The sequence below is a fragment of the Eumetopias jubatus genome, unplaced genomic scaffold (genome assembly GCF_037043125.1).
Source record: "Eumetopias jubatus isolate StellerSeaLion01/CBP00866 unplaced genomic scaffold, mEumJub1_p1.0 scaffold_17, whole genome shotgun sequence".
NCBI lineage: Eukaryota > Metazoa > Chordata > Mammalia > Carnivora > Otariidae > Eumetopias > Eumetopias jubatus.
In genome coordinates this window covers 41,528,318-41,544,231 of record NW_028274823.1, presented here as the reverse complement: position 1 = coordinate 41,544,231, position 15,914 = coordinate 41,528,318, and the positions used below count along the sequence as shown (strand labels likewise).

At 50.8% G+C, this 15,914-nt stretch overlaps 1 protein-coding gene across 5 annotated transcripts in view; it reads right to left on the bottom strand.

Moving 5' to 3' along the window:
- TMEM273 (transmembrane protein 273) overlaps nt 1–15,914 on the bottom strand; it is a 30,714-nt gene that overhangs the window by 1,347 nt on the left and 13,453 nt on the right. For 2 of the 5 annotated variants that reach the window (XM_028098497.2, XM_088019975.1), the window contains exons 2-6: nt 10,074–10,127; nt 9,178–9,318; nt 7,912–7,942; nt 6,705–6,778; nt 4,921–4,981 (exon numbers count right to left, since the gene is read on the bottom strand). In XM_028098497.2, coding sequence (XP_027954298.1) covers nt 4,921–4,981; nt 6,705–6,778; nt 7,912–7,942; nt 9,178–9,318; nt 10,074–10,127 — 361 coding nt within the window. The remainder of the gene's footprint in view (nt 1–4,920; nt 4,982–6,704; nt 6,779–7,911; nt 7,943–9,177; nt 9,319–10,073; nt 10,128–15,914) is intronic. The other 3 variants (XM_028098498.2, XM_028098499.2, XM_028098500.2) reach the window with 3 other exon arrangements.

Sequence of the window (15,914 nt, the reverse complement as noted above, 5' to 3'; positions counted from 1 at the left end):
CAACATAGAAAGTACATGAAGACCAGTGGCTTCTAGATAAAAGGGGGAGTTTTTCAGATAGAGCTCAACTGAGCCGTTGTTTTCTGCCTGCCAAAACTCGAGCCACAAAACCTTACCCACTTTGGTGGCAGAAAGGGAAGAAGTCATTCCCCAAGTTTAAAAGGCATATCTGCAGGAAAATGCCACTTTATGTACTTGAAGAGATTGCACTGATCTGGTAAGATGCTACAAGGAACCGGGTAGACAGACCTGTGCAAATGTAACCAGAAACTGATACATTCAAGTCTGAACTTGTGCTGTTACAGGGCGTGAGACTTGTCCACACATAGTGTATCTATCTCTATCTCTATAACTACATAAAATTAGGATCACAGAAGAAAAGATGAGGTCACCAAACCAGACCCCAATATAGTAGAGCTCAGGCTGAAAAAGTAGGGCACAGACCCTGCTGTGGCCAATTTCAACTACAAGCCTCACCGATACCTCCATGCACAGAGACTGAATTCACACCAACACTTCACTGTAGTTTCTCATAACAGTCATAATTTTAACAGAATGGCATATTTATGTTTACATTGAATGTTGCATACTTGTTTATGCCATTCAATTGTGCATGCTGTCTCAATGTTTTGATATCTAACATGGGAGAAAGTACAACAATAGAAAGATGGGGCAGAGTGAAGCATCAATTTGATAAGCCAAAGCAAAGGCCATAAAAGAGACAGTAGCTACCTATCCCATGTGTGGAGGACCAGGGACACACATTGAGGTCAGGGTTACAGAGCTTGATGGCCACAAAGGCAACATGGAAGATAAGCAAGTTGAAAACAAGCAAGGATGGTGACAGAGAAGTCTAAAGGGATTCTAAGAGAGTCTAAAGGCTGTCAGATTTTTGTGCTTCTCCTTTAAAATATGGTAGGCCCAAAAATCAGAGTTTAAGTTGGATGGTCTTGAGGTCCAGGGGCTCAACAGAAATTTCACCCCTTCTATCATCTTTAACAAATTCTGAGTTCAAATGGCCCTTTCAGGTGTTGTTAAGAGGATCCAAAGTGGCTGGGCCGATGCAGCATTTGCTCTTGAAATACTCATGTCTATAGAAGATGGGAAAACCAAGAAGGCAGCCTCCTCCCACTCCTGATGGCCCTGAGCTGGGGAAGTGGCACCTGTGAGCTCCTCCAAGGAGGAAGTTGTTCTCTGACAAAGCAGTCATTCCTTTACATACAGGTGTTTCACCAGCCCCTAGACAGACGGGCACAATATACAAGAAAAGACAGGCAGGACAGACGCTGGAATATTAGCTGCTGGCTGGACTAGCAGGTGAATCAGGCTGCAGACCCAGGCTTGGGATTAAAAGAAAGAGAAAGAGACTTTTGGAGACTGTATCGGCACTGTTTCCACTATTATTTAATACTGGTGGTTTTAGCCAGTGCAATCACAGAGGAGAAAACAGAGGCATAAGAACTGGGAAAGGAGATCTACAATTTGGCAGATGACATAATATTATGAAAACTCAAGGAAATCCAAAAGAACACACATACAATTAAAGCATTCAGTAAGGCTGTCACAATAACGTTAACATACAAAAATAATCCATAAGCAATCAATGACCAAGTAGGAGACATAACGGTAAACTCCATTCATAAAAGCAACAAAAACATAAAAATATTTAAGAATAAACTTAAGAAGAAATGTGAAAAACCCATAAGGTAAAAGCTAAAAACTCTCTTCAGACACACAAACACAGACTTGCAAAAAAAAATTCACCTTTCCAGGAAGGACTACTTAACATCATAAAGAAGTCAATCGTCTTGAGCCTCATACATGAACGTAATGCAACCCCAACAAAAATACAAAGGTGTTTGTTCCATGGGTAGATTCTGGAGTTGGTTCTGAAGTTCATATGGAAACACAAATGTGCAAAAAGAGCTATAAGAGAATAGCAAGAATGTGTCCCTGAATAGAGAGCACAGTGGGGGTGCGCCAGATAGCGGAGCGAACCATGAAGCATGCATGAATAAGACCATGGTACTAACACGTGAATACTCACAAATACCATGGAAAATAATATAAAGTCTAGGAATAGTCCAAGTACACACGGAAATTTAGAACACAATAAAGATTGCAAATAAAACTGGGGAAAATAATATTTTCAATAATGATACTGAAATAGATTGCCATTTGGGAAAAAGACAAAATTGGATCCATATGTCATCCTTCACACCACAATAAATATTAAATGGATCAGAGATCCAAATAAAAAACAAAGCCTTACAAGAACTAGAAAAAATATATATGTACGTATGTAAACATTTTTTAATTGTACAGAAATTATATATATAATTTTAATTAAATATATTTTTAAAAGGAATATGTGAAGATAAAGCAGAGACTCTTGAAAATAGTTACCCCCATGCAGTGGGTGGGGACAGACTAGAGCAGACAGGTGTGGGAGTGAGACTTCTCCGAGTTTGCCTGTCTACATATTTTTTATCTTTGAACCATATACATGTTTTATAATCTCAAGAAAATAGAATTAAAGTAAAAGAAATAAGAAAGGAAACATTAAAATAGCATACACATGGAAACAAACCCCATATCAAGTTAATAGCATAACCACACAGAGAAAATAATTAGTTCAATTTGAATATCACACTCGATACACACAGAGGGCTAAATTCTAAGAAGAAAAAGAACTGCAAAGAAATCTTCAAGTTACTAAGCAAGTTTGTAGTTATAGAGTGTTGTGATTGTGGAAGTATGTGGGTAGTACTAGAGGATAGAGCAAAAGGGTAAAAATATTTATATGGAACAGGGTTTCCACTTTGGAGGAAGCAAAACAGAAATACCGAGTGAGGAAAGCTTAAGTAGAGCCTTATGGTATTGAGTTTGTGATTTAAATACACATTTCCTGACCCTGTCCATTGAGAGGGCCTAGAAGGAATGATGTCTCAGAAGCCATGAGCACACATTGTGCCCACATCTTGGCTTCTAAAAGCTATTCTACATAAAAAAAGAAAAAAGGAAAACCAGGGATCTAAAGGATACTTGGGTGATTCCAGGTATGAGCAGGGATAGTAAAAGGTGAGCCGGGATACTGTGTGGTGTGGGAAAACAAAACAAAACAAAACAGACATCTAGGAAATGCTCAAAAGCTACCAAGAAGTGACTGGTACTGGACAAACTGGGGACAATTTGAGTATCACAAAGATCTCTGATGGCAATGAATTATATAATATGTTGAAGTCCACAGTAACGATATTCAAGTAAGAGAGAAAAGGGGGAAGGAAAAGGTCTTTTTATCCAGAAGAATACCAGCTATTAAATGTAGAAGGGATGCTAGCATTAGAAACTCAGTGTGTTGTAACCCCCCAATGCAATAACTGAATCAAACATGCATCATGAACAGATGTAGAATCGTTGGGTGAAGAATCATTGGGGAGTCAGGATGTTCACGTGGTCTCAAACTATCACCCTTCAGATTACTGACTAATTACAAAGAGGAAAATTTGTCTCCCTGATACAGAGATCTAGCAGTCACTTCTCTATTCAAGTGATCAAAGGCAGGGACACCTGGGTGGCTCAGTTGGTTAAGCATCTGCTTTCGGCTCAGGTCATGATCTCAGGGTCCTGGAATCAAGCCCCGCCTCGGGCTCCTTGCTCGGTGGGGAGTCTGCTTCTCCCTCTGCCTGCCGCTCTCCCTGCTTGTGCTTGCTGTCTCTCTCACTCTCTCTCTCTCTCTCTGACAAATAAATAAAATTTTTAAAAAAAGCAATCAAAGGCAGCATCACCCACAGTGACAGAGCCTGGCGTCATGCGCTCCCTGACGCAGTACAGTATCAGACACGCAGTGTCACCTCCGTGGTGTTTTTGACAAGTCTCAATCGGGATCTACTCAGGAGGAAACAATCAGACCAGTCCTGAAGACGGGACATCATACAAAAGTACTTCAAAATTGATAATGCCACAGGGAAAGAAAGCAGAGAAGTTGTCCAACACAAAAAGAGACGAAACAAGAGACAAAAATCAAATACCATGGATCTGGGTTTGGAAGACTGAAGCTATAAAGATACTTCTGAAATAATCAGAGAGATTTGAATATGGGCTGTGTAAAAAATGACATTCCGGAAATATTGGTCATTTTCTTAAGTGTGGTCATCATATGGTGATTATGCAGGAGACACTTGGTTACATATTTAGGGGTGAAATATCTCTACTAACTTAGGGGTGATATTCCCACTAATTTTTAAGTAGATCAGAAAAAACTGATGTATACAGAATAAAGCAAATGGAGGGAAATATTAACTTGGGAATCTAGGTGAAGGATGTGTATGTTTTTCTTGCACTGTTCTTTCAACTCTTTGGTGGATTTGAAGAGTTTTCAAAAAGAAGGAAGGTGAGAGCACGTGGGCGATGCATGAGGCGCAGGCAGGTGGGCCTAGGGAACGTGACCTGTGACCAATCCCGCACGCTCAGACCCCGTCCACTGTGAGATCCGAAAGCAACAGGGGAAACAGACACTTCAGCCAAATCGATAGCTTGAGGACGCAAAGTTTTGGAATTTTTTTTGTTGTTGTAATCACGTGGACTAAGTTGGAGAGCTCATGGTTTGGTTGACCTTTAGGGAAAAATTTGACAAAAGAAGAAAGTTAACTATCCTTTTCTAAAATCCTATTTTCTCAGCTCTAATCAGGCAAAGGTCCCACGGCTTCATTTTAAATCTTCCTGAAGTACCACTAAATTAAGACTTTCTGGAGGGGAAAAAAAAAATAAAGAAGAAGATGTGGACTCCTGGTGTCCCAGCCAAGGCACAGGGAGTCGTGGCTCGTGGCTAGCAATCCCCTCCCATCCTGCGTGGGGGCCACCTGGGGAGAGCCGCCGCCTTTCTCCCTTTCAGAACCAGTGATCACTCTCACAACTCACCTTTTGGAGAAATTGAGGTTTGACCTGCAAAACAGGAGAATCGGATGTTCATTAAAACATCCTTGCGTGACAAAAAGCACATGCAAAGTTTTGCTTCAGGAGAATGGCTTGCCTGTCCTTAGATTTTCCTTTCTCGGGTCTAACTTCTTCCTGACTCAGCCTGACTCCATCTAGTGTTACTTTTGGAAACTTGAAGTGTGCCTCCCTTCTCTTCAACAATCCCTGTTTGCGGAGGAGCTCTGGTGTGATCTGTGCCAAGAACAGCTCCCGCACGTGCTGGGGGCGCTAAATGCCTGGGGGGGGGGGAGGGCTCCCACCCCGCCGCCCGCCGTGCCCCTGCCCTGCATCTCTCCCTTCCCTCCCTCCAGCCACCTGCTTTCCTCCTGCTGCCTGCCCGTGTTCCCTTTCTGGGACTTCACTTTCACCATGGTTGTCTGTGAGTGACCCACGCAACCACCCCATCCGGATGGACGATGGAAATTGCCTCCTCTGGTTCTGATGTTTTAAAAGAATTCAGAACTTCCAAACGCACACAAAATCGGGACACGTTCTGACATGCTTATACATGGGAACATAAATCCACAGCGACTGTTGCTTCAACAATGCTTTTAAAGTGGTCGGTTGTACTGCACACAGCGGCATCTCCACATGCGCACGCGCACACACACACACACGCACACGTGTGTGTGTCTGTCACTTGCTACAAACTATCACAGCTTCTCCATTCCCCCCACCCCCCAAAACACATGCACAGGATTGGAAATTAGGATTTGGGAACTCTTCCTTTTTTTTGAATTCCATGACTAAGATAGCCCTGACACAGTGTCTGCAGAGACTTCTGGGAGCCACTGGAGTTTCCAAGGCAAAGTACCCTAACTCCAAGTGCGCTTCAATGTGTGGGGGTGGTTTGGCCAAGGTAGCACGCCCAGCCCACACCCAGGTGGTGAGATCACTATGACCACTGATTGGTGACAGAGGGCCACAGCCTGCCACAAAAGTCTGTAGCCACAGGCGCAGGGTGCCTCTGCCACCCAGCAGAGGGCCCCGGAGGCCATGCGGTGGGTAGTCTTCACCATCGCAGACATCCCCCATCTACGCAGAACTGACTCCCATCTTGTACTCCCCACCACAGAGACCAGCTGGACCCCCAAAAGGCAATGCAGGCTCTAGGTCTGGGTTTCATCTATTCATTTCCAGGTCCCCTCTTCCTGCTCATCAGGAGTTAATCCTTCTCATCCTACCAGACTCAGACCATGGCCTCCCATAGCTCCCTCTGTCCAAAGCCCTGTTTGAACCCCTGATGAAGGTCAGGCTGCCTTGATTCTATAGTGGGAGAGTCTGAGTCAGCACCCAGCCCTTCTTGAGCAACCCCTCTACATGGAGGTTTCCAGAAGCATCAGGTTCACTGTGTTTAAAAAAGGAGTCCCCATCTCAGCCCCCAAGTCCATTGCCCAAGCCTGCTCCACCACCTACTTCCCAAGGGCACCGCCCCCCTGGGGCCTCTCCACCCCCACAAACGCTGTACTGTTCTGGATTCTTCTGTCTTGGTGGCTGCACATTCGCTCAGCACCCACTGCCTCAGTATCACTCCGATCCTTGCCCAGCAGGGCTTTGCAGCAGATCTGAAGCCCTCAAAGGGCTTCCCAGCAGGTGTCCCTGTCCCCAGCGCCCTCCCCGCCCCCCCATTCTACTACAGCGGAAATGCTATTCCATCCCTCTCCTGCCTAGAATCCATCAGGGATTGAGCAGAAGTTTCAGGAAAGGGTGCAGACTCCTTCACTTACCATGTAAGACCTTGAGTGAAACCACCACTCTCTCCAACCTTTTCTCTGCAGATCTTCGTGTGAAGCATTGGCTCCTGTCACACAGAACACTTGTTCCCTGGGTGTACACACTGACACACCTCGGCGTGCCTTCTGCCTGTGTGTACTTCTCTTGCTTCCCCCGGGGAAACTTCTTCTCATCCCTCCGTATGCAATCCCAGTGCTGCCTGCACCCCTAGACGTCCTGCTTCCCAGCTGGACCCCTCTGCATCCCCCAGGCACAAGGCAACGCATGCTTAGCTGTGTCACAGCAACCCCCTGGCCCCAACACCCTGCAACGAGCACCCAGAATGTGCCTGTGTCCCCTGCAGACGGAAAGGGAGCCTGTCTTCCCTTATTCCTCAGCACCTAGCCCATGCCTGAATGCCCATTCATTCATTCATTCAACACATACACAAGTACCCACTCTGTTCCAGGCACGGTGCTAAATGCTAGGGCTACAAAGATGAAGAGAAAGACCCCACCCTCAAGGACCTTACACTTCAGGGGGAAAATCATCAAAAGAAATAGACGAAGAAATATATCACATAATGTTAGTGAAAGGAAAGTAATATGAAGAAAAATAAAGCTAGGTGAGGGAAAGATAATGATCAGGGGAAAGGGTTTCTATTTTAAACAGGCCATCCAAAATGAAATGGTGGCCTTGAAGCAGAGATACGAAGGAAATGAAGGGGAAAGTTTACAGCTATCTGGGAGAAGAGCATTCCATGTAATAGAAAACAGCAAGTGCAAAGGTCCTGAGGCAGGACTGTCCTCAGAGGACATAGTCTCTGTGAAGAAGAGCAGTGTGGCTCATGGCAGCAGGGAAGCCAAGTAACCTGGAGCAGGCCATATGGGTTTCCCAGGTAGGTCATGGCAAGGGCTAGGGACCTCATTCTGAGTTCTGGGGGGAATGTACTGAGGGGTTCTGTGTGGGAGGTGGGGCAGAATGTAACAGGGTATGCAGAGGCAAGCTCAAGCCCCGTTTGGCTACTGTACCTTGTGGCCCCCCATTCTCATGACTTTTGCCCACTGAAGCAAAGAAGGGAAGAGGGGGCATGGGGTGCATTCTAGTCTCCTAGGAAGCATTTTGGAGTGGAGAGAAGAGCTAGGATGACAGGCAAAGAAGCACAATGAATAAAACAGGAGGGAAAATGATACTCCGCACTTACCACAATAGTGACCTTACCTTGGGACTCTCTTCTTTAGTGTGATGGTGTCTAAAGAGAGAAAGCAGGGCATTAGGAGGGGGACACTGTGATCGGTGGCATGGCTCACTCAGTGTCAGGCAAGCAGGAGTGAGGCAGAGCCAACCTGACTCGGGCAGCTCTGAAGGGCTCCCTGGGTTGGGGCCACTGGGGGTGGTGGTCTTGGGCTGAGTACTCTTCATCCTTCTCCTTTGGCTCTGTTGGAGCTTCTCTATCCAGGTCCCATCACTGAGCCCCCCTTAGCTGGGCACTTAACTGAACCTTCCCTGGAGCCTTGCTACCCCCATCACTCCTCATCATCCCCCTTCGCTTGCGGAGGGGTCCGCTCCTGGACCCTCTTGGTCTAAAGGGATCTAGCACATCTCCCACTATGTGATGAAGAGGCTGTTTCTTCTCCCTTCCTAATCATAGGGATACAAAAATAATGGCAAGTAAACACCTATGACCAGTTAAACCCCTTGTGCAGTCGAGCATGCTGGCATCCCAGGAAGCCCTGGAGGGCTGTGGTTCCGCCCCCTGGCCCAGACTCCCCCTTCTGCATATCTTCGCGGATAATAATCACATTTTCCAGAGACACAGTGAGGCTCCTTCCTCCTCATCCTCTGGAAAATGTCCTGGAAAACTGCATGATGATCCCATTAAGCAGGCTGAAAGGATTGGGAATGATTTTTGCAAGTGCCATCTTGAGAGAAAGGGGATGCGAATCAGTGTTGTATTTTGCTATCAAAACTCAAAAACTGACTGCTGGGTCTGTGGGTTGAGCTTCCCAGCAGGTGCCACAAGGACACTGAGAACCACGCCAGGGTTCACACCAGCCCAGCCCTGTTTGGACCAAGAGGACACAGCACGGCTCCAAGTAGGACCTGCCCAGTTTATGAAAAACAAAACAAAAAAAACCCAGCAGCACGTCCGCCACCCTCCCAGCCTCATCATCTCCTGGGATCCATTTTATCTGGTCACATTTTTGGATACGGAAGTAGACATTTCTGTCCGAAGCCTGCTCACCTCATTCCCCCCACCCTTCTCCAAGAAATCTGATTCTTAGAAATGGAAAAGTACAGAGAGAGAGAGAAGTGGGGAGGGGGAGAGATGGACAGAGACACAGAGAGGTCACTGCGTTTCTTTTCAACCCAGTCTGTCAGTCTTTCTCTAGCCAAGTTTTGGAGGGGCTCTCAGGGCCTCAAGCTGCCGGGGCCGATCCTGGTCTGGGTGGGGCAGATCCAGGCCGGAGGTCGCTGCTCCCTTACCGTTGAAGCCTGGGTTTGTGCTTCTCAAGTCCGAGGAGTAGATATCAAACAAATGTTTCCTGATCATGCAGATCTTCAGGACCAGGAAGACAGCTGATATGGCGACGCCCAGAGCCGTCCCGATGATGGCGTACTTGATGTCTGCAGGGCAGGGAGGAATTGACCAATGGGTATCCATCAGGCACCACCCTGCAAAGGTCTTTCTTCTACAGCTCCCTTCACATTCGGGGTGAAGTCCAAAGTCACCCGAAAACTCCACATTCCAATTGGCTGAAGCCCAGGGCCACATCCGCCCCCCCCCGCCCCTTACCTACCCCCCCATCCCCTCCTCCTGGAACCCCATCCTGCTCTCTTCAGCCATGGGAGTCATTCCCCAGTGGCTGATGGCTCCCTTCTCCGGCTTCCCCCAGCCCTACCTCACTTGCCTTGCGTTAATTCATTTATCGAGCACGTGTTAATTGGCTGCCTGCTCTGTGGTGAGCATGGAAGGCAAAGGAAAAGATATGACTCCGTCTTGAGGGGCCTGCAGTCAGCGGGGGCTGATGGGAGCTTGCCCTAACGCCAGGGTAACAGGCTGGTCTGGGCTGGCGTGGAAGCCGAGAGCTTTCCCGGAGGAAGAGGGGTGAAGATTCTAGATCACAGTCTGCAGACCGCACTGTGCCTGCTGAGGGGAGCCCCTGAGGTGGAGAGGAGCTAGGACCGTGCAGGTAGAGGGAGGAGGGGGAGGCATGGCAGTATGCAGGGCACTGTGGGGACAGATGTGGAAGTGAGTGCAGCCCCTGTTCTGTGATGACTGGCAGGAAACCAGCCACACTCCCAGCACACCCCACCCCTGCCCCTTCTGCCCCTTCAGCCCCTTCAGCCCTGCACAAAGAGGAAGCTGGGCAGCCACCTACCGATTTCCGCCCCAGCAGACTTGCCTGTTGCTAACACTGGAGCTCCTCCAACATCTGCAAAGAAAGAAAACCCAGAGTCTGGTTAGAACCAAACTGGTGGCCGTGTTCAGACCAGGGGTCGAGGGCCAAAGCCCTATCCCCAACCCCTGTGTCCCACCGGTCCGGGAAGCCGTGGCACAGGTACCTCTGCTGCTTTGCATCTGGCCTCAGGAACACAGAGGCAGGCTGCTGGTTGCCATGGAGCGTCCCGGAGCCTGGCAGGGACGTCAGCGCCCTCCTCCCATCCCATGCCGGGAGCGCGGTTCCATTGAGCTCCGTTCAGCCGGCTCTTTCACATGGCGTCCCAGACCCACACTCTGACCCCTGCCTGCTTCTTTAGCCCCTTCACGAAGCCTCTCATCCCAGCCAGACCACACTGCTTCTAGTTCCCCACCCAGGCTGGGGGCTCTGCTGCCTCTGGGCCCTTCCCTCTGCCCGGCCCCATCTTCTCGCCTCTCCTCCTTCCCCTCATCTCGGTTCCCATGTTGCTTCCTCCTGAGCCCCCACGCCTGGCTCAGCTGTGTGCCCCACGGGGGCTGTTCTCAGCCACCGTAAATGACCCCACCGTTTATTCAACGATGTTACAGAGCACTGCTGTGTGCCGGGCACCCTCCATCCTAAGAGCTTCTCAGCTATGAATCCACTGGCTGCACCTTCTCACCAGTAACCCCTCTGTGCTGTCCGTGCCCTGTGGAATGTTCTACCCCAGCATTTGACACAGCATCTGGCACCAAGGAGGCATTAACGACGTTTGCTGAATGAACGGTGGTGATAGATCACACTGCAGAGATGCCTCATGCTTCCGGCCAGAGCTTGAAAGCTTCCATCAGGAGACGGGGCTCAGGCTGGGGCCAAGGTCCCTGCAGACCAGCCCTCAAAGATCCACGGCAGAGCTGTAGGCCTTGCAGGGGAAGGCGTCCAGTAATTGGCCACTTATTTCGAGGCGATACCGATGTGGCACTTGCAGGAATGCACTTAGTACTCGCAGCAACAGCGCTGGGAGCTAGGTGTGATTATCTCTGTGTGATGAATGAGGAACCAGAGGCACTGAAGACTCGATAATGGGCCCAAAGGCCAAGGGAAGTGGAAGGTGGCAGGGCCAGGGTCTGAGCCATGACACTTACACTGGGAGCCGATGACACCCTGCAAACTTGAATCCCAGGGAGCTAACGGAATGATGCCACAAACCACAAGGTCAAGGGCCAGAGGGGCTTGGGCTGGGGTGGGCAGATGATGAGACCCAAGCCTGGTTCTAGGTACAAGCTTCCAGGCAAAGGCAGAAGCAGGAAGTGCCATGACCCCTGCTTCTCAAAGGAAGCAGGTGACTTCATTGGGAGAGGCTGAATCTTCCCCAGCTTAGCTCCAAGAGAAGTTCACCTCCCAATTCCCTACTTATCGGAGCTTGAATGATGGCTGAGGGCCATGTCTGCTGACTACAGACAATGCTGCCTGGGGTGACATGTTGGGTCGACACTCCACAGAGGACATCTTGCTCTGCATGTGTTTGATGGGAAAGGGATCATCATAATGGAGTTTGGGATTTTTCTGGTGGCTTCATTTAGTCGATGGATAAAGCTGGGGAGTTATGCAGCAAAAGCATACAACCTTGTTCTAATCACAAGTCCTCTTAGAAATTCAATGATTTCTGTCTTTCTATCCACTCAGACAGACACCCCCACATACAATATGACCTCGGTCTTGTGGGTTCCCCCAAGCCCCTGCTGAGCTCCACTGTTTCTTTACATTCTTTACATTAAACCTGCTGCTCCAGCTAGGTTGAAAACCACTCCAGGGATGGGACAAAATCTTCTGTTTTGCACATGGTTGGGCTGGGCTGTTATGAGTAGCTGGGCTAGGAGCTGACTTCCAGACTGATGCCCAAAATTCAGAGCTGCATATGCCCCGTGCTCACCCTGGCTCCTTTCCTGACACCAGCCTGACCCCTCTCTGCCATTACTGGGCAGCAGCTGGGGACAGGGCAGGGCAGAGCATCAGCAAGTGGGGCCAGGCACACAGACGGAGTCTCTCCCCTGACCCCTTCATACACAAACATCTTTCCTGTGTCTTCTGCTGGTGACCATCACTCTCCATGTGATGCATTGTGATGCATGCAGTGTAAAAACTTTATATAGGCCCGAAATGAAACTTAAATGGAGAAAGAAGAAAGAACACAGGTCAGGAAAAGCGAGATGGAAAATGTCAGAGAGCCAGAGAGAAAGAAACACAAAGAGATTTGGTCACATGGGGACGAATGGAGGCTGGGCCATAGGAGCTCAGACCTCTGGCAGCAGGGCTGAGAAGGAAAGAGGAGAAAGAACATTGTCAAAAACCTGCCGGGTCCTGCCCTCCCTGACAGCACCGGGCCCCAGAGCTCAGCAGGCAGCCCAGCCTCTTTCATCTGCCCGGCCTACCAGTGACATTGTCCTCAACGCTTGGCTCTTTCTGCGCCCCTGGCAGGAACTCCATGGCTGGGGTTCAGCTCAGCCCTCGCTCCTCACCCCAGCCCGCGCTGAGACACCACTCTCCACTTTCCATTTTGTATTGGCCCCAAGCCCTGAGGCGGCCCCTAGTCCCTGGCCCCAAACAGGCTCTCAGGGCTTCAGGCTCCCCTACCACGTCCGAGGTCAGGGTCTGAGTGAGTGCCCTTCCAGCTGCAGGCAGACAAAACGGGGCGGTGGACACATTGGTCCCAGTAATTCCTGCTAGCCAGCCAGATGGCCACTCGGCGGCAGCCTTTCCCCTCCTTGGGGAGGGAACTCCCTCCTTGCAGCCTTCCCCCTGCACTCCGCATCTCTGCCCTGCGCTCTAACAAGGCCCCGGGTGAGGATCCATCATAAGCACACTAGCCCAGCCAACCCTACCCCCGCCTCCTGCCAGGGTCTTGAACAGGAGGAGTCCCTCCTGGGCCATAGACCCCCTGCGAGGCCCCAGTGCTCATTTCCTCTGGTTCTGCAAACTAGCTGGAGGATGGATGGCCCAGCAGCACAGCCAGAGGCCTCCAGCACGCTCCTGCCTTCAGATCTGTGAGAGCCCCAGGAGCAAGTTGCAGGGCACGTTCTTTGCTGGAATTCTCTGGGTTCTCTTTGCAAACAGGAGGAGGAAGCTTAGCGTCCAGAGGACAGACTCTCCAGCCCAGGGGAGAGTCCAGGGGGACCGGGCAGGGGCTGGCTGCACCAAGGCTGGTCTCTCTGGGGGGCAGGCAGGGACTGTGCTGATTTGTTCATCAGGCAGTACCAGGCACGGTGCTGGCCAGCTCCAACTTGGCCGTTGGCACTCCTCAGGCTGCCCACCCTGAACCAGGCACTGGGGACAGGAGCAGAGGCCCCAGAGGCCAGCCCTCCTGCTACCTAGCGTGGAGAGCTGCCTCTAGATGGGTCTCCACCCTCAAGTCTCCCCCTTGTGCCCAGGAGCTCCCACCAAGTCACACACCTGCGGCTACACCTGCCGAGGGATGGTGCCTTTCCCTCAGGTGCACAGAGGCACTTATGGCTCTGAGTCTAGAGTCCCTTCTTCCTCTTCGTGCCCCCTTTGAACATGCTGCTGCCCAAGGATGCTATTCCACCCCTCCCTGCCGAAATAGCCAGTCTCCTGCCCTCCTTCTGCAGCCCCTCCCACCCCAGTCACGTAGAACACCGCCTGCTTCTGCGAGTGATTTCCAAACAGGAAGGAGCCTCCTGCAAGAGTAAATGGTCCTGAGGCCTTGAGGCTTGCTGGGCCCCCTCGCCTGAGACACGAGAGGACAACCTTCAGGGGAAGGCTGCCATAGGGTTGCTCTCTGAGACGGAGCTGAGGGTGCAGTGTGGCCTTGCCCCATCTCAGTTGGAATCTAACCCACCAAGAGCCCATCCCTGATGTCCAGACCTCCTGGGCTGTCCATGACACCTGTTGGGCCCACCCTCAATGGGGGCTGGAACTCTTCACCACCCTTATTTAGGCAGAATCCGGCTATGCGGTTCCATTTGTGGGGTAGTGGGCGTGTGACCACTCAAATGTCGTTCTATAAGTGTCTGAACTAAAAATAAGGAGAAGACGCCCTAAGTGTTTGTCACCTGATGCTTGGTCATTTTCATCTTGGAACTTAAATATTGCAGAATGGCTCCTAACTTTAGATCTCATGGATTCTAATGTTTCCAGCCAGAGGAAGGGGCTTCAAGTGTCTAGACAGGCATCCACCCTCTCCTAATGCTGTCAGGAAGTGCCTGCCGTGTGCTCTGGATAGGGCATCCGAGAGCAGCCCAAGACCCCTGTCCTGGATAAAGGAGCTCATGGAGTGACAAGGGAGACAGAAAGAAAAATCAGAGTGTCATGGGCGATGTCCAGCACCTTCCTGCAAACCTCCGTCTCCACCAGGTAGAGGAAGTCTGAATGGGGACACGTACGATGGACGCTTGCTGTGTGGCCTGCCCCCACTCCACGTACACTGTCCAGCCTGCCATTCTATGGCACAGAGGACACGCTTCAGGATAAACAGCTTCTCTCCAGGACCAGGATGAGAGGTGAGATTCCTTGGAACTCAGTTTCTCTTCCTGTGAGATGCAGAGAGAACCTGGAAGGGGAGAACCTTGAACTAACTGGGAAGCGACCCCAAAACCACTGAGTATGAAACCAGAAGTGGCTTCAGGTGATAAGACTGAGTATCCAGTAGTGAATGATACTGCGGGCTCGGGAGGGAGGTGAAGTTCAGCTAAGGAGAAGCGAGGCACCATTGCTGCTGTAACTCTGAGACAGGAAGATCTTGTGGCACCCCCACGGAACACACGTGGCACACACGTGGCTGTCATTGCTGCGGATGTCTCTGTCTCCCCGGCCTGAGGTCCTGGATCGAGTACAGCGCGGTGAGCATCCCGCCTCAGTCCTCTCCTGGGCTGGCCTAGGTGCAGAGCGCTCCGGCTCCCAGCCGCTGCTGGGGGTGCGCTGGGGTCTGACATGGCTGTGACTTGCAGAAACCTCAGGCTCCCCGTCCCCAAGCCCGGGAAGCTCCCGAAACTGCTCTTGCTCCATCTCACCTTCCGGTCTTGTTGGCCAGACTGCGGCGGCCAGCTCGGAGTGAACAGGCCTCGCTGCTCCTCTCCCAGGACCGGAGTGTTCCCCACTTCCCAGCAAAGCTCCTAGACCCGGGGCAGAGCCCGCACCTGCCGGAGCCATGCATGGTCCAGAGATAGAAAGTGAAAGGAAAACTGAGGACAAAGGGCAGCAGAGCAAAGACGGCTCCGTGGGGCCTCGGTCCATGGCCAGAGGGCATGAGGAGTCAGACCACCAGCTTCGCAAACCCAGCTGAGCACCCAGCCTGGCCAGCCGTGCGCCCTGACACCCGCCTGAACCTGCCCACTGAGAGGGAATTCCTTGCACGGGGTTCCTGCCACACATGGAAGTACGCAGCCGTCAGCCATGTGGGAGGACGGAGGGGGGTCTCCCCCAGCCTGGGAGAGTCAGGGAAGGCCCCCTGGAGTAAGCATTATTTAAATTAAAAGCAAAAGGACAAGTAGGACCTAGTGAAGATGGGGGGCCGGGTAATGGGGCCAGGCAGGGCAGGTGTCCAGGCAGAGGAAAAGGCACCAGCAAGGGCTTGGGAATAAAAAAGGCAGCTCAGCGAGTCAGAGCAGTGAGGGGCACCGGTAAACTGAGGCTCTCGGGGTTTTCCAGAGGAGAAGGACGGGTCAGCTAGCCAGGACACAGCTGCCCGGAGTGGGAACCAGAGTCCGGAGGCCACCAGGAGGAAAGAGAGGCTGACCCGAGGCTCCCAAATGCAGGGGAAAATGCCTCCAGCTTCCAGAAATAGCATCGTAATTAAGAGCAAAATAA